The 26905-nt window shown below is 37.3% G+C and overlaps 1 protein-coding gene across 10 annotated transcripts in view; it reads left to right on the forward strand.

Annotated features, from left to right (window-relative positions):
- Nucleotides 1-26615, forward strand: part of PER2 (period circadian regulator 2) — a 53352-nt gene extending 26737 nt beyond the window's left edge. For 9 of the 10 annotated variants that reach the window (XM_075716759.1, XM_075716762.1, XM_075716760.1 and 6 more), the window contains 18 exons: nt 1382-1583; nt 3070-3121; nt 4433-4575; nt 4917-4995; nt 9487-9593; nt 10220-10373; nt 10797-10905; nt 11285-11416; nt 12895-12991; nt 13747-13903; nt 13986-14113; nt 15692-15865; nt 16125-16385; nt 17844-18691; nt 22423-22609; nt 23147-23339; nt 24982-25132; nt 26192-26615. In XM_075716759.1, the coding sequence (XP_075572874.1) occupies nt 1382-1583; nt 3070-3121; nt 4433-4575; nt 4917-4995; nt 9487-9593; nt 10220-10373; nt 10797-10905; nt 11285-11416; nt 12895-12991; nt 13747-13903; nt 13986-14113; nt 15692-15865; nt 16125-16385; nt 17844-18691; nt 22423-22609; nt 23147-23339; nt 24982-25132; nt 26192-26341 (3324 nt within the window). In that variant the 3' untranslated portion in view covers nt 26342-26615. The remainder of the gene's footprint in view (nt 1-1381; nt 1584-3069; nt 3122-4432; nt 4576-4916; nt 4996-9486; nt 9594-10219; nt 10374-10796; nt 10906-11284; nt 11417-12894; nt 12992-13746; nt 13904-13985; nt 14114-15691; nt 15866-16124; nt 16386-17843; nt 18692-22422; nt 22610-23146; nt 23340-24981; nt 25133-26191) is intronic. The other variant, XM_075716764.1, reaches the window with a different exon arrangement.
- The last annotated feature ends 290 nt before the right edge of the window (nt 26616-26905 follow it).

Genomic DNA, 26905 nt, shown 5'->3' on the forward strand with positions numbered 1-26905 from the left:
TGCGATTGTTTAGCCTGGAGAAGAGGAGCCTGAGGGGAGACCTTATTGCTCTCTACAACTACCTGAAAGGAGGCTGTAGTGAGGTGGGTGTTGGTCTCTTCTCCCAGTAACAAGTGATAGGACAAGAGGAAATGGGCTCATTCCCCTGTGCCAGGGGAGGTTTAGATTGGATGTTAGGAAAAAATTTCTTCACGGAAAGGGTAGTCAAGCATTGGAACAGGCTGCCCAGAGAGGTGGTGGAGTCACCATCCCTGGCAGTGTTTAAAACACGGGTAGACGTGGCACTTTGGGACATGGTTTAGTGGGCATGGTGGTGTTGGGTTGATGGTTGGACTGATGATCTTAGAGGTCCTTTCCAATCTTAATGATTCCTAGTTTTTACTTTCATTAAAAATAGTCCAGTCACCAAGCCAGTAAACACGAAATTGCTACTCTACCCTTGATAGGTTTAGTGGTGGAGTTGTTAGTGTTAGGTTAATGGTTGGACTGGATGATCTAAAAGGTCTTTTCCAACCTAAACGATTCTATGATTCTATAATTGCATCTAAACTTATTAGACTACCTTCCACTATTTTTTTTCCCCTGAAGCTTCTGTCTGAATGTATGAGGTTCTGAAATCAAAAAAAGAATGGCATGATGGGGGATGTTTTCTAGCTTGAAGTAGGTGGGTTTTCTTGTGTCTATGAATAGTAAAGGTTGCCCACAAGGTAAAATAAATACGAAGTATAGGGTACAACTGAGAACTTCAGCCAAATACCATGAACATTGTTCAACTGATCTGAAGCACCTGAGTTTGTCAAACTGGTGTTCTGATGACAGCTCTTAAGTTTGAGTGTAGTGTTAGTGGATAGAGCACTGAAGGTTATGATTCAGGAAACTCTTCTCTGTCAAGAAAAAAAAATTGTGAAATGATCCAAGTGGTGTGTGTATGGTTGTGTGGGACTTTTCTTTCATTTTGGAGTGGATGGACAAGCTAACATAAACAGCCTTTCACAAAACAGTTGAATTTCATAAATGTAAAATATGCCTGTAACAAGCACAAGGAAAATATGCAGTTTTATAGCTGGAACCTCTTTAATTCTTAATTCATAAATTCATTCTGTATCATAAAATTTTAGGCGATGATATCTAGGGCTTGTAACGTGGTAAGATGCTAGTGTATTATTCTTATTGCATAGTTCAAAAAGTGTACTGACTGTGTCTACTTCATAACCAGATTAAATTTTTATTGCTCCCTGAACAGATGCAGTTTAACACTGTTTCCTTAATTTTTATTTTGAACTTATTAATGCTTTTATATCTTAAGTGTTTTTCTAAGGAATATATACTCGATTGAAGAATATTTTAAACGGTTTAAATAATTTGAAGTTTTTGTTTTTAGGATATGTTTGCTGTAGCTGTTTCTTTGATTACTGGGAAAATTTTGTACATCTCTGATCAAGCTGCTTCTATTCTCCGCTGTAAGAGGGGTTACTTTAAAAATGCCAAATTTGTGGAGTTCTTGGCACCTCAGGATGTCAGTGTGTTCTATACTTCTACTACCCCCTACAGATTACCGTCATGGAATATTTGCAACAGAACTGGTGAGTAGTCTCAACAGCAGATATTTCTCTGACTTTCATTCAGTCATGGAAATGCAAATACTTGAACTGGTTCTTCATATCCTTCCATCCTTCTCCATCACTTTTTGAGGGTATAACACAGATGCATTATTAGAACATCTCTGAACAATGCCAGATGTGTAACACACTTTTACAAATCAGCAAGGCTTGTCTGTTGGCTAAAAGTCTTCTGAATGTCATTGTTTATTGGTTCTCATGCCCCTTTCATCCAAATGATGAATGAAAACAGAGTAGGTATTCATGCTGAATAGTGGGCTTGCTTTCCACTTTTACTAGCAATCAAATGACCACAGTTTTTCTTTAAAACTTCTTCCCTTCAGATATAAGGGGCATAATATTCTACCTTCTTCCTTTTAAAATGGTTATGATTTGAATACTGGACACCTTGATTACAGTGTAGAAAGATGTACTTCAGCTACCATCACTGTGCATTCACCAAGTGTAATCATATCTCTGTTCTTTTAGCCTTAGAAAAATGGTGTTAGGCATGCTAATGGTGAGGGATCAGATGTCTTAGGGCACTTGATGTTTGTTTGTGGGAGTTTTGTTTTACAAGCGTAGCTCCAGCTGTTAGGAATTGAGAAATAGCTGCCAGCTATTTTAACCAAACACTTGAAATTCAAGGTCTGCTCTAAATGTTTGAAATTCCTATCCATTGTATACTAAGTCTATTAAGTTAGTCGGTGTGAACCATATTTAATTTGAAAAAACAATTAGCAATAAATGTGTACTAAGTAATGCCTACAGGAAGCAGGTTGGAAGGAACTTGGTGAGTTCTAGTCCAACCTCTGGCTCAAAACAGGGTCAATGGTGAATTCTGACCATGTGATCCTAATTACAGATATTATTCAGTTATGCAATTTTTTTTTCTGAAACATTTTCCATAGTTTTATTATGTTTGTGTATAGCTTCAAATTTCAAAAATGCAGTAAGTGGAACTATGCACACTATCCCATGTATCAGCTGCCACAGAATATAATATCCAAAAGTATTGCACACTGAGGCCTTTGAAAGACCAGAGCTTGCTTTGAAAATCAGTCTGTGGCTAGTCTGGAAAAGGAGGAAAATAGGGAAATAGGCTTAAAAGGTGAAAAAGGTCAAATTTTGGGGTCCCAGATAATCAGACGTTTTTGGTCAATGCTATAAAGTGTGGTGGAAAAGCTGGTAAGAGTAAACAGCTTAAACTGGAGAACTGTTTAAATGTGTTTTTGGCAAAAGGCTTAATAAGCAAGCAGCTGTGATTCACATGCCAGCCTCAGAATCTGAGTGGTATTCAGATTTAGTTGCTTATGAAGTACATTGTTCAGCAAATACATACAAAGACTTCAGGGAACATAAACTTTTTAAAGAATTCAGCCTTTATCACTTAAAGAAAAAAATCTTGGTTTAAATATCATAATCTCATAGTAATTTGTAACATGTTATGAAATATGTTTAATATTTCTAGAGTCTTCCACCCAGGATTGCATGGAAGAGAAATCTTTTTTCTGTCGCATCAGGTAAGACAACAATATTATAAAACTTAGTGTTATGAAACAATGCATTACAAAAGTATTTGACTTTTATAAGAACCATATGCAATGTAAGTTTCTTACTTTTCCGTAATGTGAACATAAGGCAAAACATACACGTGTCCTCTAGTTGATTAACTCCTAGAAGCTACAGAGAAAACTGCAAAGTGATTTCAGGAAGTTGTGTCTTAGAAGTTAGTCAGTGTGAATATTGATCTTTGCCCCATAAAGGAAGCTGATATGGTATCTCCTACTGCTATGGAAAGTCTTCAGTTCATGTTAATTGAACTGTTCTGTTCAGCACCTGCTACAGAGTCTCTTTCATTCTAGAAGACTAATGTCTAATCTTAAATTTATCTCAAGTGTCCTGTAGAGAAAGATACATGAGGGCAACTTGACTTGTCTCTCTTGCAGTTACTAGATGACACAGTTTCTTTGGTTTTGCTTTTATTCCTTCTTTTCCTGCCCCCACTCCCTTTAATTGCTTTTATTTAGGAAATGCTGGCAACTTATTCTGTGTTCTTTCTTGTGCAATTTGATCTGGAGTAAATAAATACTTATCATTAAGGTACAAGTAAACTTTAAACAATTAGACACAATGCACTGCTCCAGAGCATTGGATTGGATGTACTGTAAAAGTACTGCTAGTGTTATTGTAGACTTTTTTTTTCTCCAACTAACATTGGTTCCAAAACCTTTAGTTTTATTGCGCTGTGCTGTTAATAAACTTACTACAACTGAATTTTTTTTTTGGTCACTGTGTAAATGGTTGTTATTTTCATTACTATGCTTTGGATTCTTATTAAGTAAACAAATGTTGTTATAGGTAAGAATTTCTGAGTCTTCATTCTTTTTAAATCAGGATAAATATTGAGTAAAAGAAGGTCTTTATGTTAACTGAGGGGATATAGCAATCTTCATAAAATACAACCATAAACTCATCCCTTTGAAGGGTATAATGTCACAGATTAAGACTATTGGATCAAATAATCTATCATAGGAGGTGGGTTTTTCTTTTTCCATCAAATTTCCATTTAAAGCAGTTGTTGATCTTTTTATTTCAGGCAGTAGAGAGGACAGCGTATTCTTTATTGCAGTTGCTATGCAAAGGATGCCATCAGAATTAGCTTCTCTTCTACAAAAAAAGAAAAAGAATTCAGAAAGTTAAGTTCTTGGGTGCTATTTTAGGAGCTATCATGCAGTCCTTGTGTCATGAGGAGATTACAATAGATAAATTAAAACTTTGTTTAGCGTAAGATGAATCTGTTGAAATAATTAACTCTGTTTAATTATTATTAGTGCGGGAAAGGAACGTGAAAATGAGATTTGCTATCACCCATTTCGGATGACTCCTTACCTTATCAAAGTGCAAGATCCAGAAATAGCAGAGGACCAGCTTTGCTGTGTGTTGCTGGCAGAAAAAGTACATTCGGGCTATGAAGGTAATTCTTTGAATGCACAAAGACTAGTTTGGTTTCCTGAAAGTAAGCACTGTTCTATGTTCTGCTACAGGAATTTCCATGCGGTGTAGCACAACTGAATTTCAGCCTAAGAAAGCCAACTACACGAGTTACTGTCGGTGATCTGAAGTTTTATTAAAGTGAAAGATAATTGGTTCTGTTCTCTGCCCTTGCTGAGAGGCTGTGAGCTAGCAAGCTGCTTTCCTATATGCTCTTAGACAGACTTTTAGACTTTACACAGTATTTAATAGAAACGTGTAGCTTGGAGTATTTTATGTATGCAAAAACCCCCACTTCTTAATCTGCTTTTATTTTTCTCTCAGCACCCAGAATTCCTCCTGACAAAAGAATTTTTACAACGACGCACACACCAACCTGTTTGTTCCAGGATGTAGATGAAAGGTAACTTACAAAAAATACTCTTTTTCAATTTACTGATAGGGAAGCTATCCAGTATCTTTACAGGTATTTTTAGGATTTAAGATGTCTGCGTAGGGTTAAAAAATTATGTGACTACTGAAGAGTGTTTAAGCCAAGAAAAGTACATCCGCCAATTTTCACTAAGCATGAAAACACATTACACTGCGGTATTTAAGTGGAAAACTATTTGCCTGCTAACAACTTATTCTTCCATTTTCCTTCCCTGTGGGGCAAATCTGGACATAAATTCAATGAATGAAATCCATGGTCAGGAAAATTCCCGTGCTAACAGTCATTACCTGTATGAGATTTTTAGGTCTGTTTGGGGTTTTTTGTTTGATCCAATTAATAACAAACAGTATGCTGCTGTCACTTTCTGCTGGCCCAGATACAACTAGAGGTGTGTCTTTTAAATGCAACATTAGATATTAGGAAAAAAAAAAAAGAAAACCAACCAAAAACTCTGTTCTCAGTTCAAACTACAGTCGTGTAGAACTTGTACAGAACTTGTACAGTTCTTGCTGTTGTTGTCTATATACAAAAACTGCTTGAATAGTACTGGCTGAAGACTTCACATTGCTTTGACAATCATGGAAGCTGATTAGAGTAAGTATTCACATTTCAGAGTAGAAATAAATATGCCACCTGTAATCTTAAGGCATACACAGAGGCTCAGGAACTAAGGTGCAAACCCAGCTTTCCTTTGTCTTCTGGATTGCTTTTGCCTGGGGCCTTTCAAAGGATGTTTGGGTGATGTAAACATGAGGTCTATGAAAAGAATGGAAGATACCGCTTCAGAGTTAGGAGCATACTTGGCTGAGGAGGAGATGATAATCTCAACAAGCTTTTAAGGACAGGGATGCACTTTGGAATATTGTAGTGTTTTGAAGACTTAACTTGACAAGAGAATTTACTTGTTCCTGAGTTGAAATCACAGGCTACCTTTTCCCTTTCTTTCTCTTCCTCTTCCCTTGTCTTACTTGATATTTTCTTCATGATGGTTTCTGATGTGCTATATGTGGGATTTTATTTTGATTTTTTTTTTTTTCTCCTGAGTGAAAACTAAGTTGGCTGCAATAGTAGCATCTGACTTCTGAGATTCTCCCCTCTTCTTGTTTTTAAGCTTTCTAAGAATGCTAGAATTCTTTTTGTAGGTCTAGATGGGGAGGATGTCTGCAGACAGAGTATCAGTATAATGGACAATTTTGGATTTCTGTGGTATCTTTTGGGTGGGAATCTCCTTGTTTCTGAAAATATGCTGTTCTTGGCAAAACCTTTACCTGCAGCAGAAGAGAGAGGGATTGGGGGAAAGGAGGCTGTTGGGAAATTTGTCGAAGCTGGAGTCAATAAGGTTAAAAAAAAAATACCGTTTGACTTTTGAGACAATTTATCTGCAGAGAGGTCAGGCACATCAGTATTACTGCAGCGCATGTTTTTTATTAAATGAGAATTGCAAAAGGTAGCTATTGGAGATTACGATAGAAGACGACAATGGCTAATCAGTGAGGGCATGTTTGGACTTTAAGGTACAGCTGTTTTTGGCTAGCTTGTGCAGACATTGTGGCTTAGTGTGAAGAGTTCCTGCAGGACAGAAGACAGTGTAATGCTGACAAACTGTTTTTCCATGGTATGATTTATACAGTCTCTCTAAACAGCTTAAGCTGCCAAAAGTACTACTTAGTCCAGTGTAGTTCTGTCGTCTTCATGAATTTTTCTCTCTCCCTCATTCCCACACATGCTCCAAGGCAACTGCAACTTTGCAGGGTGGGTTTATCTTTTCAAATAGGCTAACGGCACAATGTAAAGCTTCCCTTCCTCCATGTACCCCCAGCTCCTTTACTTCCAGTAGTCACTTAACAGAAATGGCAAGATTACTGAATGGAGAACTTTGCCCTTATTCTTGGACTTGGGTAAATTAGATTAAAAAAAGATTACTACAGTAAATCCCTTCTCTACGGCTACTATGGGAGTGTCTTTCTTGTTAGTCTGGTGTTACCACTTGTTCTCAAATACCATTTTTGAACACTCACAGTGAGGGTTGGTTACATCTTGGTCTGATATTGGGACTTTGCTTCATTTATTTCTGTTCTTGCGATCTGTATGGTTGATTTTGCTTTTAATTATTTAAGTCCTGAGAGCATTGGCAGCCAGATAAACATTTACCAAGATATGCATATGCAGTTTATTACTCATAAGCTCTCCAGGGTTAGGTGGAGTACACAAAACAGTAGATTCTTAGAGAAAACAGAGTCTAATATTTAAAAATATACAACTGAATACCTGCTGTCGACTGAGAATTGTTCATAATATAACACTGAAACTGTTGCCTGACTTGCATAACATACAGTTAATTCTGTAATCCATATGTGTTCATGGGTTGGAAAAACGCTTATTTGTCCAAACTCTGCAAGTGAATCTCTGCACAGAATGAAATTAAATGGATCATTCCTGTATATATTTGTCTTTGAAATGTATTTGATACTTGATGTGTATGATGGGTGTAAGGATTTCTATATAGTTCACAGTGGAGTGATCTTAGTAAGTGAATTTAAAGCAGTTTCCTATTTAACTTGAAATAAGAATATAAAGACTTCTTATTCATGTTGTTTTGACACTTTAAATGTCGTTCTATAAAACACAAACTTGCTGCCTCTCCTCATCGGCCACTCTTATGGCATATGTGCATTTGAATTTATAAAATGAGTTTAGTAACTTAAACTCTGAATTATTTTGAGTTATTTATTATGAGGAAGCATAATGATGCTGAGGTACTGCCTCTAGTAGATAGTAAATTAAGTATTCTCAAATACAGCATTATACAATCACAGAAATGCTGGTTGGAAGGGACTGCTGGAGAACTCTGTTCCATGCTTTTGCTTGAAATGAAACTGTTGCCCAGTTCTAGGTTAGGTCAGCTGTGACCTTGTCTCAATAATGCCTGAAAAGTCCCAAGGACAGAGATTACACAACCTGTATGGGAAAACATTCCTGTGTTACACTACTCACTGTTAGAAAAACTTTTCCGAACATCCAGCATGAGCTTTCCAGACTGCAGTCTGAGGCTATTGCCCATAGTTTTATTGTCTGGCACCACCAAGAAGATTTAACTCCTCTTTCCAGTAGTTGGGGGAAGCTCCTGGATTATCCTTTAGCCTCTTCTTCACTGGAACAGGTGAGCCCAGCTCAATCTCTACACATCAGTCTTATATTCTAGATTCCTGACTCTTCCACTGATCTTCATATCAGTATAAAAATGTGTAGGGGATTTTTTTTTTCTTCATAGAAGTGACTGAATTTGCATCTTTATAACTAGGTTAATAAATAAGAGTTTAAAATTTGATCCCTTTTAGGGTAGGGTGTTCTGTCGCAGCACAAACAAATGTAGAGTTTTCCAGGCTTTCATAAAGCAGGTGGCAAAGAATAGGAACAATGCAAACAAAAACTCGTGTTTTCTTCTACTTCTTACACTGTTATTTGATGAAGTCCTAACTGAAGTCATTCAGAGTTGACTGGTATTTTAAACTCCTCTGGCAGCGTAACTTTTCTTATGTGCTTTGAACTTGGCAGCATTTTTAAATGTCAATGTGTCAAAATGATATGATTTGGTATGAGTTTCATGCCAGTTTCAGCTTTGTGAAGTTATTGCTTTAGATCATCCACAAGCTTTTAAGACTCATTATTTAACTAATTCCTTCAATAATAAGGCATTAGTTGCTATCCTCGTTTTCCTCTGAATATCTCAGCCTCTTTGCCGGAAGGGTATGTTTGATGTTTTGGGGAACTGATCTATTCAGTTCTGATCTATTATCCAGTGGGTTATTGGAAGCGCAATCTTGAAGGTATTTGTCCCATAATGCCTTTGAGTTCCAACACAACAGAGATCCTGTGTCTGTGGTGCACTGCTGCTAAGTTCTTCATTAAAGCTATTCAGATACTATCTTTCTGCTCCTGGGCTTTTGTCAGTGAATGGGGCTGGGGGGAAGGTATACACTGGTTTGAGTTTACATGATGACTTGTTGGCATCTGGCAACTTCTTCAACATTACTGAGTAGTACTGACTTAATGCTTTCCCCACCCCATGCCCCTCCCACCCCCAAACCATGTTTTTGGGGTACTATTTACCTTCATTAGAGTTTTACAAGATTAAACTTTATTAATGCCCTTTTAAAATTAGGGTAAGTATTTATCCTCTAGAGCTAGGCAGCATAGAAAAGACAGAACTGCTGTAGCAGACTCCTTGGTTTGGTCTGATCACATTGTTTTGTAAAGTCACCAAAAAAACCCAACCACCCCACAAACAAACAAAAAACCCCGTGTTCAAAGAGTACTACTGAGTACAAAGTTCAGAGAGTACTACTCATTCTCTTTATAGGAAAAAGAGCAAAGCAAACTTAAAATTGAAACACTTTAAAGATTAAATACACATTTATTCAATTTGATTTTAATTTTTTTCTTTTTTTTTTCTTTCCCCAGAGCAGTACCTCTGTTGGGTTACCTACCTCAGGACTTAATAGGAACACCGGTCTTGGTGCATCTTCACCCAAATGACAGACCCTTAATGCTAGCAATTCACAAAAAAAGTATGTAATCTCTTACTGTGGCAGAAATAGTTTTTTCTTTTTTCCTAAGAGTTAATAATAATAACTACAAAGACCTCAGCAAGTAGGAGGTGAAAATTTATTGTGACTACGAATTTTTCTGCAAGTAAATACTGAATCCTTTACAACTTGATTCTGAATGCAAATAGATGAAAATGAGAAATCACTCAATTTCATGTTTGATATGAAGCATATGTGCCTGCTGTAAAGAAATTGACTGTAAATGAATATTTCATACATAAAGAAAATTTTCTTTAGAATGCAATGATAGAAATTGTCATACTTTAAATGGTAGTCTTTCTTGTTTCATAGAGAAGAAAGTAAGAGCCATTCTGGCAACATTAATTCGTTAAACTTTGAAGACGTAAAGGTGTTTCTTCAGTCATTTTTAGCTTGTTATGTTCTGAAGGTGATTTTCTTGACGTAGTCCAGTAAATTATGAAGGTTTGCTTATTCTGGTAGCCCAGCATTTCTAAATGTATAGATGTATCTGGTATGTTCCTTCAAATATCATCTTTCTCCTTTGCAATTAATTGTAAAATCCTGAATCATTAAGTAGATTTGTGCAAATATTAATCTGAAATTTATTTTTGAATTGTTCATTACAGTACTTCAGTATGGAGGACAGCCTTTTGACTATTCACCAATCAGGTTTTGCACTAGAAATGGAGATTATATAACCATGGACACTAGCTGGTCCAGTTTCATCAACCCTTGGAGTCGAAAAGTTTCATTTATTATTGGAAGACACAAAGTTAGGACGTAAGTCAATAAACTGTCGGGACTTAAAGATATTTTTAAAAAATTTTTTTTTAATTTTCCCTCCAGTTGGGTTTACATAGTGATCCTTCAGAAAGACATAAGGGATTTTCAGTGGGGGGAAAGAAAATCACACATACCAATTGCTTTCTTTTTAAATTTGGGTTTTGTGATGTAGTAACTGCTTTAAAAAGAAATTTGAAGTCCTTCAAATTCTGCCAGTACTGTCAAGAGTTGCTTCAGAAGAGAGAAGTCATGCTCAAAGTGGGTAAGGGTATGTATTTTGTCAGATTCAAAGGTTGTAGATGCAATAGAATAAGTATCAGATTCTGTTTACTATATATAGATGGTAAATTGAAGTTGTGGTCTCTGTATGATTGAAGTACTTGCATTTTTAATGAGCTGGGATGTGTTTGATTTATGCAGGGGTCCCTTAAATGAAGACGTCTTTGCCGCTCCCAACTATACAGAGGATAGAATCCTTCACCCCAGTGTTCAGGAAATCACTGAGCAAATATATCGGCTATTATTGCAGGTACAGCATGTGCTTTAATGTTACCCTTTTCATTTCTCACTGAATAAAGGGCATTTATCTTTGTGTGACATTTTGTTTAGTTGTCTACTACTGTACTGGACATTCTGGCTATAATCCTGGAAATTACTTACACACATGATTACCAGGGACAACTTACTGAATTATGTTAAAGCTCCAGTTGGTATTTTAAGGATTTCATGCAGCTATGGAGGTCTCGCCAACAAACAAGCAAACAAAACCCCAAACAACAAAAAAAGAACCCCAAACCTAAAATAAATCCTTTTTTCCTCACATGGAATTACTGGTAACAATTTCAGTTTTGTTTAAAGCTGGTGTGCTGAGATATGTGCATGTATATATATTTTGTTGTTGTTTACAGCCTGTACACAACAGTGGATCCAGTGGCTATGGAAGTCTAGGTAGCAATGGTTCACATGAGCACTTAATGAGTGTGGCATCCTCCAGTGACAGCACAGGAAATAATAATGAAGACACTCATAAGGATAAACCAGTAGGTTTGGGTTTTCTCATTCAAGTATGTGGCACAAAACAAACTAGTGAAAGTGGGGTTTTTTACTTTTAGCATAACTCTTTCAAATTAGGGATGGAAGAAAGTATAAAGTAATCTTTTTTGTTTAACATGGAAAAACCTTTCTGTCTAGGGGAATAAACATTTCTGGTGTAGATGAAATCTCAGGGTACTGAAGCACAGTTATAAGCGTGAAAGTCGGTGTGTATAAAGAATTTAAACCTGTACAGTGTGTTAACTTATTCTAACGTCTGTTATATGATATATGCTGTGTTTCTGGGAAAACCAGCTGGATATTTGAAAGCAATTTCTTTTGGGAGGGGGAAAGTCTGTAATTACTGTTTTCCCAAGTGAAACTAAGAAGATAAAATGCAGTAATACCTGCATAACCAAGTGATAGCTTGACCTTGGTCACTTTTTATGTTGCAAAAATACACTATATAATATGGAATGAAATAAATGGAATAAATTTGGGGGGGAGGGGGCTTAAAACTTAACTTTACCATAGATTGGGCCATTGCTACATCTAGCTGATAGTAAGATGTAACTTTAATTCCATTAGTCTGAACAAAACAGCATCATTAAATTTGTGCTTATGCTTAACAGAACTATTCCATAGGCAAAGCAAATCAGACAGACAGTAATGTACTGAATGTGGATGCAGTCAAAGGATCTGCACCTTTTAACATCTCTAGTCATTTTGGCTTTCCTGTTGTTCTTCCCAAATTTGTTGTAGCTCACTGAGTTGCATTTAATTCTGAAAGCCATAATTTTCCTTTACTTAGTTAAATTGCTTATAGGCTAATTCTCCCAAATCTGATACCTGTTTCTGTGATCAGGCATGGCAGACTGCAGCTCTTGCCAAGGTGGTCACTTTCCTGGCTTTCAGTCTTTAAGCACCAGCGGCTTAAGCAGATGAAGTCTCTGGATTTTTTTGTTTAACAGATAACTTACTACATTTCAGAGCTATGCAGAAAAGTAATGTTTAAGCAGAGCTTGCTTTTGAGGGAAATAGGTACCTATCTTTCCTTCACTAGTTCCACAGACAGTGAAGAATGTTATAGTATAGTTCTATAACATCCTGTCAGTGCTTGGTTAAACTTCTAGCACTAAAAGTTCTCAGTCTTAGCAATATTTTGTTTACCAAGCGATACTTTTTTTTTTCTGAAGTCTTCTTTGTAATGTATCTTTGTATTTGATTGACTATCCAAGTCAATCCACCATATTAAACAAAATACAGAGTAATTGTGTACAAAACCCAAAATTTAAATTTTTTTCTTTCCAATTCCCAAAATTCTGCTGCTGCACAATAAAATTCTACACCTCAGGATTTCTCCTATGGTCAGACTAATTGTAAGATAGAGATTAACTAAGGTAAGATTTAGTCTACTGAGCAGTGACTACGCACGATGTTTTATGTCAGAATTTTGTAATAACTCTCTTTAATGACCTACTTTCAGGAGGTTTGTCAAGATGCCCGAAAGGTCAAAAATAAAGGCCAGCGTATTTTCACTGACAATAAAGCAAAACTGGAATATAAGAGAGAGCCTTTTGCAGGTAAGACATTAGCAAGTTAGTTAAGTGTTAGTCCATTGCGCTGGTGCCTCGTATAATATGACGGTGGGATTTTTTTTCTAGTTTAGTTCTAATCAATGCATAAAGACAGCATTTTTATCAATTAAAATTATATTGTCCCATGTTTCTCCACGGTGTTCAGGAAAATATCGTGTTCAGCTATGTCTGCATTGATAATGGTATAACACACAGTTAAGGCATGTCCTAAAGCTGTTGTTTTGAAGTACCTTAATTGTAGCTCATATTTTTATACAAGTCAAACACCTCTTCTGTTAGGTGGAGGAAAATGTTATGGACGTTGTCTTTCCTGTTTGCATTGTAACCTCAGGAATTTTTAAGTTGATAAATGAAAACCTTGCTAATGATATTTAAATTCTTCATGCACTAATAGGTTATTCTTCTAATAATTTGTTATAACTTATGGGCACTAGAGTTGTCCTCATACTGAGTGCGTTTCAACTCTAATGATACCTATTTTTTTATAGCCATAGTATCTATTCCCTTTGGATCCGTATGCATCAACTGAACTAAACTTCACACCTCCAAGAATCCATAAGGACAGGAAAATATTTATGCAATGTCCATCTGTTAGTGCACAAACCTCTTACTTGCTTTACAGTGGTTAACTTGTGACTTGTTAAGAAATATGTATAAGTGAGAACTTTACTGTTGCTTTTAGGGGAATTTGCAAGGATTTAATGCCATAATTGCATAATAGCGGTATCTCTTTTTCACAGAAAAACAAAATGGTCCTGGTGGTCAGGTGAAAGATGTAGTGGGAAAGGATACTGCAGTAGCAGCTGCTTCTAAAAATGTGACTGCTGAAGAGTTGGCTTGGAAAGAACAACCCATATATTCTTATCAACAGATTAGCTGTTTGGACAGTGTCATCAGGTAAGCAACCAGTGTGTAAATTACTCTTGACCTCTAGACTTAAGACTTGCATATCCAATATTGTTAAATCATTGTATTTTAGGTACTTGGAGAGTTGTAGTGTGCCTGGTACGGCAAAAAGAAAATGTGAACCTTCATCAAGTGTTGGATCACTGACTTCTGGAGTTCATGAACAAAAACCAGCTGATAATGCTATACAGCCTTTGGGAGGTATCTCTATATCACAGTTTTTTCTTGATTGATTTTTGCTAGCAGCCAGTTGGATGTTACTTATTTGCAGAATAATGACCAGTGTAGGTTAGGCATGACCTCGTAGCTGTTTTCTGAGTGTTACATGTTGATGATCTAACTTTCATCATGAAAATCTTCCCTACTGAGTAGCTGATTCAATATCTGGATTGTAGATGCAGTAAGCTTATTTATACTGTACAAAATACAGCAGGATTTTGAGTTTTAGGACTTGAATCATTATCAAATGTAAGAAGTTTGTTTCACAGTTGGGACTTGTAAGAACAACCAGCTGAAGAACCTGGCAGCTAATTAATTGGAAAAAAAAAAAAAAAAGCATATTATACTTCTGTTTCTTCTTTGTGGACATTAAAAAAAAAAAAAATGGAACAAGAGAGGGTAAAATGCAACACCACGCTGCTCCCAGTGTTGTGTGAGGCACAAGAACCCATTTGAAAGGAATGTCCAGCCATGAAAATAAAAGATGGGGATTACTGAGGATAGTTACCTAAAAAGTCTGCTGTAGGCAAAAACCATGAATTTGTTAGGACTTAGGTATAGCGCTTGATATAGTCCCTGTCTGGATGGGGAGATAAAGTGAAGAACGTTTGGTTAGGACAAGAATTGTGAGATTGGTAAAGAACTATATGTAAATAAGATACTTGCTGATTCAACCTTGTCATTATATGAGGCTGAAGGGAAAGAGTCTAGTGGAGTTTCTCAAAAATTGGTCTTGGGAATGGTCTTGTCTATATTTCCTTTTGATAAGCTTCAAAAAGAAGTTCTAATGCAGCTTTTAGAATCAAATTGGAAGGTATTGGTATACATAGGTATGCATACGAGCAAAGTGTCCTGTAGAAGGAATTGAAATGTCTTGAGAACTAAAGGGGAAGAAATGGTAGAACTAGCATCATGCAGTTAGGAACACAACTTCTGCTGTCATTTGTAGTCTATGCAGTTCTAGTTAGCTTTTTGGTGTACTGATGACTGAGAATAATGAAGCCACCAGTGTAGTCAGGAAAAATGCAAACTTTAGGTCTTAAATATGTTGTATGCCAACTATTCCTGCTAGAGAAGGAATCTTTTAATGCTGCTTTATGAAGCACTGGTATGACCTCTGCTGGATTATTGTGTATAGCTTTCAGATGAGAGAATTTAAATAGGTGGATGCTCAGAGCAAAGCTGTTAGGATAACCAGCTAATGACAGAGATTAGTGTACAACAATATGGGAGCTGGGTGGGACTTAATCTTATGCTGGAAGAGGCTAGAAACTTTCTTCCAAAACTGTACCATGAAAGAAGAGTGAAGACCAGGAAAGAGCAAAAAGTCCTTCATTGAAAATATTTGGTTTGGCTCTATGTGAAAGTAGAGGATTGGATTTGGTTGCTCAGAAGCCATTCTATTCCTAAAACATACTTGATGGAATGCATAAAGTAAAATGTTAATTTTGTGTCTTGTCAAGCACAGTTTAGCCTCTACTGTTTTGCGACCTAGCAGCATATAACTTGCATTCGCTCTTGTTTATTTTCAGTATACTACAACTTTATTTCTTTTAATAGATCCTGCTGTGTTGAAGGCATCTGGTAAATCAAATGGTCCCCCAGTGGTTGGTGCTCACTTAACATCTTTGGCTTTACCTGGCAAGCCTGAAAGTGTTGTCTCTCTCACAAGTCAGTGTAGCTACAGTAGCACCATTGTTCATGTTGGAGACAAAAAAACACAACCTGAATTAGGTATGACTTTTGCTAATAAATTTTCTCAAAAATGGCAATTGCTAGCAAGTCTAAACTTCAGACATGTGAACAGCTAGTATCTGCTTGTGATTTACATTTTCTTACAGCTAAAATGTTCCTATGGAAGTGGAATAAGTAGGGACAGAATTTGTATCTTAAACTTACAGCAAAATTATTACAGAATTGCAATAACTTAAAAATGCATATACAGAGCTTTTTTTACTTCATCTTGATTTATTTTTTCCTTCTATTTCTGTAGAAATGATAGAAGATGGTCCAAGTGGAGCAGAACTCTTAGATGGCCAACTTCTTGCCCCTCCATCCAGCTCTGCGCATGTAAATCAAGAAAAGGAGCCATTTAAAAAACTGGGACTTACAAAGGAAGTCCTCGCAGTGCATACACAAAAAGAGGAGCAAAGCTTTTTGAATAAGTTTAAAGAAATCAAGAGACTTAATATTTTTCAGTCCCACTGCAATTACTACTTACAAGATAAACCAAAAGGACGGCCTGGTGAACGTGGTATGGCAACAGTTTTCACGATAAAACTTGTATTTATATAGGAAGTAAAGCCTGTTGAGAGGGCAGTTCCATTTTTAGCTGTATTGTGGGGCCACTGTGAATAGTGACACTTGCATGCCATTGTTAAGGTCCACAGAAAAATGCTTTCTGATAAGTCTTGCTTGAAGACTGCAAGTGGAATATAGCTTTTAATGTAATAACTGACATTTTAGTAATGTTTTGATTTTTATCTGTTCACTAGACTATTACTGTCATGCATCTACCTGTATCTATGCTTGTATTCCCTTGCTTTTCCTTCTGTCTTTCCATCTGTCTCTTTTTCACGTTTGCAGTTTTGTTTTGTTTTCAGCCCCTTTGCTTTACATCCAGTTTCCCCTGTTCCACTATTGTGTAATTGGTGAAACAATCTGATAATTGTTTGGTTGCCTTTAAGTTAATAATGTGATCAGTGGGATGGAAATGGCACAGACTAGCCATAATAGTGAGATTGTTTTGTTTATTAGGACTAGGAACTCTGGATGGCATTTTCAGAAGTGCTTGATACTGATCTGACTTGTTCCCATTTCAGTCCTGACTTGACTTGGAAGAGAAGTCAGACACTGCTAAGCATTTTCTTGCAGATTCTTATCTTTCATTTTTTATTTAAATAGTTAGGCAGGTCTTTGATTTAGGAAACCTGTTCTGGAACCCTTTAGTCCCCTTGTGTTCTTTACACTCGAGAAACTTTCAGCCTATCTGAATAAGTTTTAGGCAAACTAAAAGTTTGAGGAGCTTTTAGTGCCAGAAGATATTTTATGGATTTCCTCATGTCTGTAGTCAGATGAACTGACAGCCTTCACCTGGGGAAGAGTCGCTTGGTGCAGACTTCTAAAATAAGGTTGTAAAGGTAGCATGCTTTTTTCCCCTCATGAAATTCTTTTCTTTATGTGTACTTTCTCTCCTTCTGCTTTTTTTTTTCCCCCTCACCTTTTCAATTATGGACCTGCATGACCTCAGTTCTCTAGAAATGCTTTCAGTCATGTCCCATACTGCTTTCATTGTAATTGCTGGAGTAATTGGAAGTTTGCCCCTTTGGGAGCCACTGTTCTGCAGTTTTGTGCTGTTTGGGTGACACACATTTGAGCCTGAATTGATCCACTGCTGCTCTCTTTTCTTCCATGGTCTGTCAGCATTGTTTTCATTGCCCAGTTAGCTCAGCTCTTGTACTAGAGGTAAAAGTGAACCTGACCCCTTCCCAAATGCTCCCATTTGGGTAGGCTAAGCCCAGAACTGCAGTTTTGAGCAACTTCTAGGGATGACAAGGTGAGAGGGATCTGCCAGATTGCCAGTAGGATCCTTCCTGATGGTTGTTGGTTTTGTGTTTTGTTTTTTTTTTATTTGTTTGTTTTGTTTGGTTTTGGTTTTTGTGGTGGTTTTGGGTTTTTTGTTTTTTTGGGGTTTGGTTTTTTTTTTCTACAGGTGGCCGTGGACAAAGAAATGGCACTTCTGGAATGGATCAGCCCTGGAAGAAAAGTGGAAAGAATAGGAAATCAAAGCGCATTAAACCACAGGAGTCTTCGGACAGTACAGCTTCGGGAACTAAATTGCCCCATCGGTTCCCTCTTCAAGGTTTAAATACTACTGCTTGGTCACCATCAGACACTTCACAAGCAAGCTATTCAGCGATGTCTTTTCCCACTGTTATGCCTGCATATCCGCTTCCTGTTTTTCCAGCAGCAGGGACTGTACCACCAGCTCCTGAGACTTCACTCTCTGGTTTTAATCAGTTGCCAGACTCTGGAAATACATGCCCTATGCAACCATCCCAGTTCTCTACACCTCTCATGACACCTGTCGTGGCTCTAGTGCTCCCCAACTATGTCTACCCAGAGGTGAACAGTAACTTACCTCAAACGCTTTACCACAGCCAACCCAACTTCCCTGCCCATTCCGCTTTCTCTTCACAGACAGTATTTCCAACACAGCCACCATTCACTACACCCAGCCCTTTCCCACAACAGGCGTTTTTTCCAACACAGCCATTCCATTATAATCCACCAGCAGAGAGTGAAAAGGTTCCTGTCACAGAGCCACGAAATGAGCCATCCCGTTCCTGCACTCCACAGTCAGTGGGTCCTCAAGACCAGGCTTCACCACCTCTGTTCCAGTCAAGGTGCAGTTCTCCTCTGAACCTTCTACAATTAGAAGAAACCACAAAAACTGCTGAAAGTGGAGCTTCTGCAGGTTTACATGGACCTTTAAGTGAGGAAGGAGCCGTAGGCAGAATCATGACAACTGATAAATGTAGTAGAAAGGGATCCTTACCAGTAAGTATGCTGATGGGTTTTGTGGTTTTGGGTTTGGTTTTTTTTTTTGTCGTCACATTCTTGAATATATCTGAAGCTGTTAATACGTAGAGATGCCTAAAATGGATTCTCCCCCTCACCCTCCCATTTCCCTGTCTCTGCTACATCATTTTCAATCCTTTTGCTTGTGGGACTTTTTTTTTTTTTTTTTAATGAGAGACAGTAATCAGTCGATGTAATACCAGGAGATGGACTCACAATTGTAGTTAATAAATTCAAACTTCAGCAGACTGAATAAAACATGAAATCCAACCATTACAATAGTCTTAACCTTTAAAAATCAAGAACAACTTGTTGTTCTTCTAAAGTTATGCTAGGAAGCTTGGAAATACATCCTGAAACAGTTTTGTTCCACTTTTTTTTAAAAAATGTAAATACGGATAAGCCTATTGAAAAGCACTGAAATAGATTTAAAATAATATGAGCACTTTATTTTTAGCAAAAAGTTTTGGGCTAGTGAATTTGTGTGGAGGGGGAAACAATCTTGAAGTGGTCTGAAAGAAGTGGATTTAAAATAAAATCACATCTTTGTTTACAAACAAGCAATCAAGGTAAAGGAAGAATGAATTATTACTTGCAGACCATAACTTTATTTTTGGTTTATTTGGTACACTAAAACTACGCTGAGCTATTTGGTAACTTCAGGGTTTTCTTAATTTCCTGGCTCATTCAAATGTGACAAATCAGTTTAACAAATAACCTTACAGAAACTTCAGATGGAGTAATATGTCCATAAATGTTTCTTTGACAGAAATACGTAGATTAATATTAGTGTTTTTTAAAGGCACCAGAGAGCACCTTTGTAAATGCTCAGTCACTGATGGGATGGAATTGCAACCTAAACCTTTTAGACTGGCTCCTTCTTCCCTCCTGCTTCTCTTGTGCTGTGGCTTGTAACTGATCTCTGCATCTAATGGTGCAGTCACAAAGCAGAACTTGGGTTCACTGCTGATAAAAGGAAAGCAGGCATTGGAAGGGGTGACTTTTACTTTTAGGCATGTCTGAGATCTAAACTACTGTAAGTAATCGGTAAAAAACATTGTTAGTGTTGATGCTAGCAGCTGATTAGATGACTTTGTGCAGTGAGTCATAAGCATGTATCTACATTAGAAGTTATAAAGGAGGAGGAAGGAAAAACTTCTGAAAATGCTTGTTCCCCACACTGTGGGGAACATTTAGATCTCCATGTTAAACTTTTCTCCCTGGTTAGTTTCCAGATGATTTATTTTACCTAATATTCTTGATATTGATCCTTAAGGTGGACGAATGGAGGAAAAACAGAGAGAAATGGAATTTTTTGTATCTATGCTTTTCTAGAGAAATCTCCAAACTTGATTGTTACAGTGCAACAACTTGTCACATTCTGTTATTACATACTTGTTATCTCATGATCTTGAGAATAAATACGTTTGGTTTTCATTAAAAAAAAAAAAATTATCTTGTGCAAATAGTCGTGCAAATGCCACTTATGGAGAAATTTTCACATATGTATGTATCCAGTAACATATTTGGACTAATCTATTCTGCGCACTACATAACATCTCTGAAATCTTATCTCTATAAGGACTTCTGACTTGTGCTGTGGTATAACAGCACATCTGTGACAGTCTGTAACTTACAGCATGCTCTGAGATGCCTCTACTGGATTAAAAGAAGCTCGATAACAAAACTTAATAGTAACAATTTTGCTGGCAAATTCTTTTGAAGTTCCTCAAACTGTTAGTTCCTATTCTTTAGAAACCTGAAAAATGTAGCTTTCTGTAATTTCCTCATCACTTACTGGAAAATTAGGACAATACGGGCATTTGCTCAGGAATGTGTTAATGATAAAGGTGGTTCTTTCCATTATTAGGTATTTTGCTAAGTTCTGTCAGCCTTAACTTCCAATATTTAATCTTCAAACTGATTTGCAGTGAGGTTTTGCTTATGTTAGAAATCAGCATAGTTAATGTTCTTTCCCTTAAAAACATACAAATAAATTATCTTGTAAATTATCTTGCCTAGGAAGCTTGCATCTGGGAACACCTTCTTCCTTCTGGATGGCTGGGCCCAGACAGTTGTGGTGAACAGAGTTAAATCCAGTTGGCGACCAGTCACAAGCAGTGTTCCCCAGGGCTCAGTTTTGGGGGGCCGGTCTTGTTTAATATCTTTATCAATGATCTGGACAAGGGGATTGAGTGCGCCCTGAGTAAGTTTGCAGATGACACCAAACTGGGTGGGAGTGTCAGTCTGCTTGAGGGTAGGATGGCCCTGCAGAGGGACCTGGACAGGCTGGATCGATGGGCCGAGGCCAACTGTATGAGGTTCAACAAGGCCAAGTGCCGGGTCCTGCACTTGGGTCACAACAACTCCATGCAATGCTACAGGCTTGGGGAAGAGTGGCTGGAAAGCTGCCTGGCCGAAAAGGACCTGGGGCTGTTGGTTGACAGCCGGCTGAACATGAGGCAGCAGTGTGCCCAGGTGGCCAAGAAGGCCAACAGCATCCTGGCTTGTATCAGGACTAGTGTGGCCAGCAGAAGCAGGGAAGTGATTGTCCCCCTGGTGAGGCCGCACCTGGAATGCTGTGTCCAGTTTTGGGTCCCTCAGTGCAAGAAGAACATTGAGGTGCTGGAGCGTGTCGAGAGAAGGGCAATGAAGCTGGTGAGGGGTCCAGAGCACAGGCCTTATGAGGAGCAGCTGAGGGAACTGGGATTGTTTAGCCTGGAGAAGAGGAGCCTGAGGGGAGGCCTTATTGCTCTCTACAACTACCTGAAAGGAGGCTGTAGTGAGGTGGGTGTTGGTCTCTTCTCCCAAGTAGATAGCGATAGGACGAGAGGAAATGGGCTCAAGCTGCATCAGGGGAGGTTTAGATTGGATGTTAGGAAAAAATTTCTTCACGGAAAGGGTAGTCAAGCATTGGAACAGGCTGCCCAGAGAGGTGGTGGAGTCACCATCCCTGGCAGTGTTTAAAAAACAGGTAGATGTGGCACTTTGGGACATGGTTTAGTGGGCATGGTGGTGTTGGGTTGATGGTTGGACTGATGATCTTAGAGGTCCTTTCCAACCTTAATGATTCTATTCTACTTTTACTTTCATTAAAAAATAATCCAGCCACCAAGCCAGGAAACATGAAATTATTACTCTACCTTTAATTGGTTTAGTGGTGGAGTTGGTAATGTTAGGTTAATGGTTGGACTGGATGGTCTTAAAGGTCTTCTCCAACCTAAACGATTCTATGATTCTATGATTCTCATCATGCATTGAGAGTAGTAACAATCATGGACTGTTGATGCAAATCTCCTTGAGGTACATTTGAGTAGGAGCAAGTGCTTGTATGTCTTAGGTGGCTTGGGTAAATTTGGACTTTGTCCAGGACAGTAGGGGCTGTCAAAACTGAATAGCAAATGCCTTCCTTACTTCCTCACTAAACTATGTTTTGGGTTTGTTTTTTTTTTTTTTTAAAGAGAAATTGAATTGAAATCTCACTCTTATTGAAGGACCACTTGTCTGCCTATCAGTCCATTTCATTATTTCTCAGTTGGTCTTGGCGTATGTTATTGGTGGTTGTCTGTCTTTTGAATAACTGTGTAAACAGAATATAAAGTGAAATGGATTAATACTAAATGTAAATTATTAGTAATGAAATAGCCTTGTTTTTTGGTTTTGGGCTTGGTTTTTAATTTTCTTTTTTCCCCTCCTCTTATTATCACTAGGCTGAATCTCCAATGGATGCTCAAAATAGCGATGCACTCTCCATGTCTAGTGTCCTGCTTGACATTTTACTTCAAGAAGATGCATGTTCAGGCACTGGTTCAGCTTCTTCAGGGAGTGGTGTATCTGCAGCTGCTGAGTCTCTGGGGTCTGGATCCAATGGCTGTGGCATGTCAGGGAGCAGAACAGGTAACACTGGCAGCGAGTACTCTCTTAGCATTTTAGAAGAGTTGGAGTGTGAGGTATTGCAAACACTGCTTGAACATCAAGTGCTTTAAGTAAAAATCTTTATTGTCTTTAATCCTCATTACATAGTTTAGTCTTGGTTTCTTTTTTATTACGTAACATGAAAGTTTTTCTATTGTGCTTGATTTACAGTGTAGAACCTTTTTTAAGTATGTGTAAAATAGCCATTAAGATATTATATAGGTATGACAGAATAATGAAGACAAAATACTGTATTCCTTCATGTTTAATTTCAGGGTTTTTAATTTAAGTAAGCTAATTAGTCTGTTGAAATTTAATGGAGAGTTAGCTTCAGGATTTGAGTTTTAAAACTATTAATGCAGTTACTTAGGGGTGGAATTTCCCTCTGTTTAAAAAATGAAATTAAATAGTGGTTGTATTTATACTGTTAGTTCTCTTTAATCTTCTCTATTTTCAAAAGCATTCAGATAATCTATGTATTTGACAATTTATAATGAAACTTTAAATTTCTTTTTAAAGGTAGTAGTGAAACTAGTCATACCAGCAAATACTTCGGGAGTATTGATTCCTCAGAAAATCATCATAAAACCAAAATGAAGGCAGAAATGGAAGAAAGTGAGCACTTCATTAAATATGTCCTTCAGGATCCTATATGGCTTTTGATGGCAAACACAGATGACTCTGTTATGATGACTTACCAGATACCTTCACGGTAATTCCAATGTCGTAGGCCTTCATGAACTTTATGTATGTTGGGGGGAGCAGGGTGTACAGAAGGAAAGAGATACATGAATCTCTGTCTCAATAGAGGTAATTGGTTTTAATGTTTAGCTAAGTGTCAAGAAGAATTCTTGCTTCCTTTATATCTTTTGTATACTACACAAGGATTTCTCAAAAAGTAAAAATTATTAGATTAGACTTACCTGTATTTTTAGATCAATTACTGGAGCTGACATTAACTGTGTATATTTTTGAAGCTGTTTTATGGTTAGTGATTTGTAACTACTTTCCTAGAAATACTCGTAGTCTGATTAATAGATCCTGGCAAGTATGCTTTGATCTAACGATGGTCTGTAGCATGGAAAATCTGTACTCCCTGGCTGTTGTCCTTGAGATGCCACATTCAGTGGCACACTGCTTTCTCTGCCTTGTGAGTTTTTTTTTTTTTTTCCTGGGTTGTTAACTTCCACATGTTCATTATTCTCCATAAATTCCCATTCAAATAGGGACAAGGAAGTAGAAGGTAAAAATTGTAAGGTTTCTAATAGGAAAAAACTTTATTGAAAAAAAACATTCCCTGCTTCATTAGTGAAGAGCAGATATAGGGGGAGGGAGGGTGACAAGTGTGCAGATTTTTTTTTAATCATCTTGTTTTTTTCTTGGGAACAGTGGATGGTATGTTGAAAGGAATACAAAGTTTCAGTAAAGACAAGTCTTTTGGAAGGGAAGGAAAACAAGCTTTCAAAATACAGAAGCACAGGGGTGATGGGGAGAATACTAGAGAACAGATTGTAAGAACTTTAGAATTTTTCCCTAGATTTAAAAATACCTTGGCATTTCTCAGTTTTTGTAGCCTGAAGGGTTGACAACTTTAGATGGGAATTCCAGTAGACTGTAAGGGTAGCAAAGTATGCCAAAGAGAACATAGTACACAACAGGATATTGTGATAAGAAGAGTTAAGCTCACTGCCAGAGCAAGAGAAGTATAAAGCCAACCTGTTCTTAGGTATGCTGTGGCTTTCTTGGAACTTGCTTTCTATTGTCATCTTTTATAGAGGTATACAGCTTGTAAATGTTTGGTGTGGTGCGGGTTTGTTTGGTTTTTTTTAAGTTTCTGAATTAAGCTGGGGCATTGGGGAGAGAAAGAACTTTGGCTGCTCAAATAGAGCAGGGTTTTCTAAATCTCTCCTTCTCAGTCCTGAAGTTTAATCAATTCTTGATGACCTTCTTAAACATATCGTACTACTACTGCTTTAGTGTCTCATATGTGCATCTAGTGTCTGTTTTGGGTTGCCTTCCCAGTGAGGGAGAACCTGGAACTTACTGCAGCAGCAGCAGAGGGAAACTGGAGTTCTTGGTGGTTCCACCAGTGGTGCTGCCTGAATAGCTCTAAGAAAACTATTTTCACTGATGGGATTTGAAAATACAATGAGCCAGCAGTGATGCATTAAAGTTGTCTGCAAATGCAGAAAGCTGCTGAAATAACCACATATAATTTTCTTCCAAGAGTTGTAAGCTTAACATTCCACAACAAAAATAGTCTTCAAAAATGTTAGTATTTGCCTGTGTAACCTTATATAGGCATAAAGCCCAGAAACTGTTGAAGCTCAATTTCTAAATACATTTTATTTTAGAGATTTGGAAACAGTTTTAAAAGAAGATAAGCAGAAATTAAAGCAAATGCAGAAACTACAGCCAAAATTTACAGAAGAACAAAAACGAGAACTTATTGAAGTTCATCCATGGATCCAGCAAGGTGGACTGCCAAAAACTGTTGCTAATTCTGTAAGTTTAAATGAGTTAGTTATTTTTGCATGTATAACAGTGCTTAAATTATTAGCTGCCTACACTAGACTTTTCTATTCCTGTTGTTACGAAAACTTGGTCAATTACGCAGAGAAAAAAATTAATTCAAACTTCCACTCAGTGGTTTATGGCTTGATTTAAGTTACCATAAGTCGTCAAAGTAGTGGTAAATACTGTGTAAGAAATTTCCTTCCTGTTTCTAAATTTCTGCATATCTGTTTGGAATTCTTTATTGACACAGCCAGAAACTAAACTGCATAAAAATTTCTATTCTGTGCGCAGAAATTTATGCCCATTGCTTTCTAGAAAGTACAAAATTAATGGGAGTACACTGTTCCTTTTTTCTATCAAACTTCTCACGTGGGATCATCTCTTGCCTTGATTCTGTAAGTGGATTAATGGCTTGAAAAGCAAAAAAGAAAAAAAAAAACCAAAACAAAGCATCATTGCAGTTTGATTTGTTGTCTGTGTATTTTACTTATTCACACACAAATACCTGATTGCATTCTCTTTTCCCTGGGCTTTCCATCATTTGTAGCTTTTTTGCACCGAAGTTATCAAATGCAGAGGCTCTCTTTGCACAAGTATTTCAAAAGTCAGTGTAAGAGAATTGCAGTGGAATCCTAATCCTGATGTTAATGTTACTGCAGCGTTAATACTATAGCATCCAACTTGTGTAAGCGTACAGTTGCTTCGGTCTCTTAAGCACTGCAACTGACATGAACATATTACTGCAGGGTTAGCAATCAAATGGAGGAAGAGGTGATTGGAAGTGCATGTAAAATGTCAGCATTATAAATGATTTATGACATAACTGCTTCCAGTAGAGTTCTCAAGTACTTGTATTGATTTACTACATGTTATAAAATGATTGTGTGTGGGGAAGTTGGGGAGTGGAATATATCTGGTAGTTGCAGCACAGATGTAAATGTTCCCTTGGAATCGGGGTTTGCGTGCAAATGGACTGTTGTTTGGAAAAGCTTTTTTTTTTTCTTTGACTTATTGAGTGTTTCTATAATTTTCTTTTTGTCTTTTTAGGAGTGTATTTTTTGTGAGGACAATATACAGAGCAATTTTTATACATCATATGATGAAGAAATCCATGAAATGGACCTTAATGAAATGATTGAAGACAGTGGGGAAAACAACTTGGTTTCCCTGAGTCAAGTCAGTGAAGCACAGACATAGCCTTGGAACCTGTTGTTTTCAAAGCTGCTTCAAAACTACAGTGATGATCCATAAAGGTTTTAATCTTGTATCCAGCAAGATGAATCCAGTTCATAAAAACAAATGTTTTTCTTGCTCTAGAAGAGTAATTTGTGAATGAATCTCTTTTTAAATGGTGGCAATCTCTTCCCAGTAAGGACGTTGTTGAAGATGGTATAGCTTTTCTTTAAAAAAGGAAGACTCATATTTTGCACTTCTATGCCTCAAGTATTTCTTTATAAACTATAGAAACTTTTCATCGATGCCTACTGTTTTTTGTAGAGTGGGTTAATGAGTACTGAAAATCCCCTTGCATACATATGGTTCTTCAAATCTCCTTTTGGTAATGATTCAGCATTTTAAATTGTTCTAGCAATTTGCTTAGTGGGTCTTTAGCATTGTTCTTAATATTTCAGGTGGTCCAGCATAGTAGAAGAAATAACCTTCAAGCAAATCAGTTCACACTTGCCCTTCTCATACCAGTTGATCCCATCCTCTTTGTTTCTTATAGTTTTAAATGTAGGAACCTTTTTTGTCTAAGAGAAA

Source organism: Pelecanus crispus, chromosome 9, assembly GCF_030463565.1.
Source record: "Pelecanus crispus isolate bPelCri1 chromosome 9, bPelCri1.pri, whole genome shotgun sequence".
In the NCBI taxonomy this organism is placed as follows: Eukaryota; Metazoa; Chordata; class Aves; order Pelecaniformes; family Pelecanidae; genus Pelecanus; species Pelecanus crispus.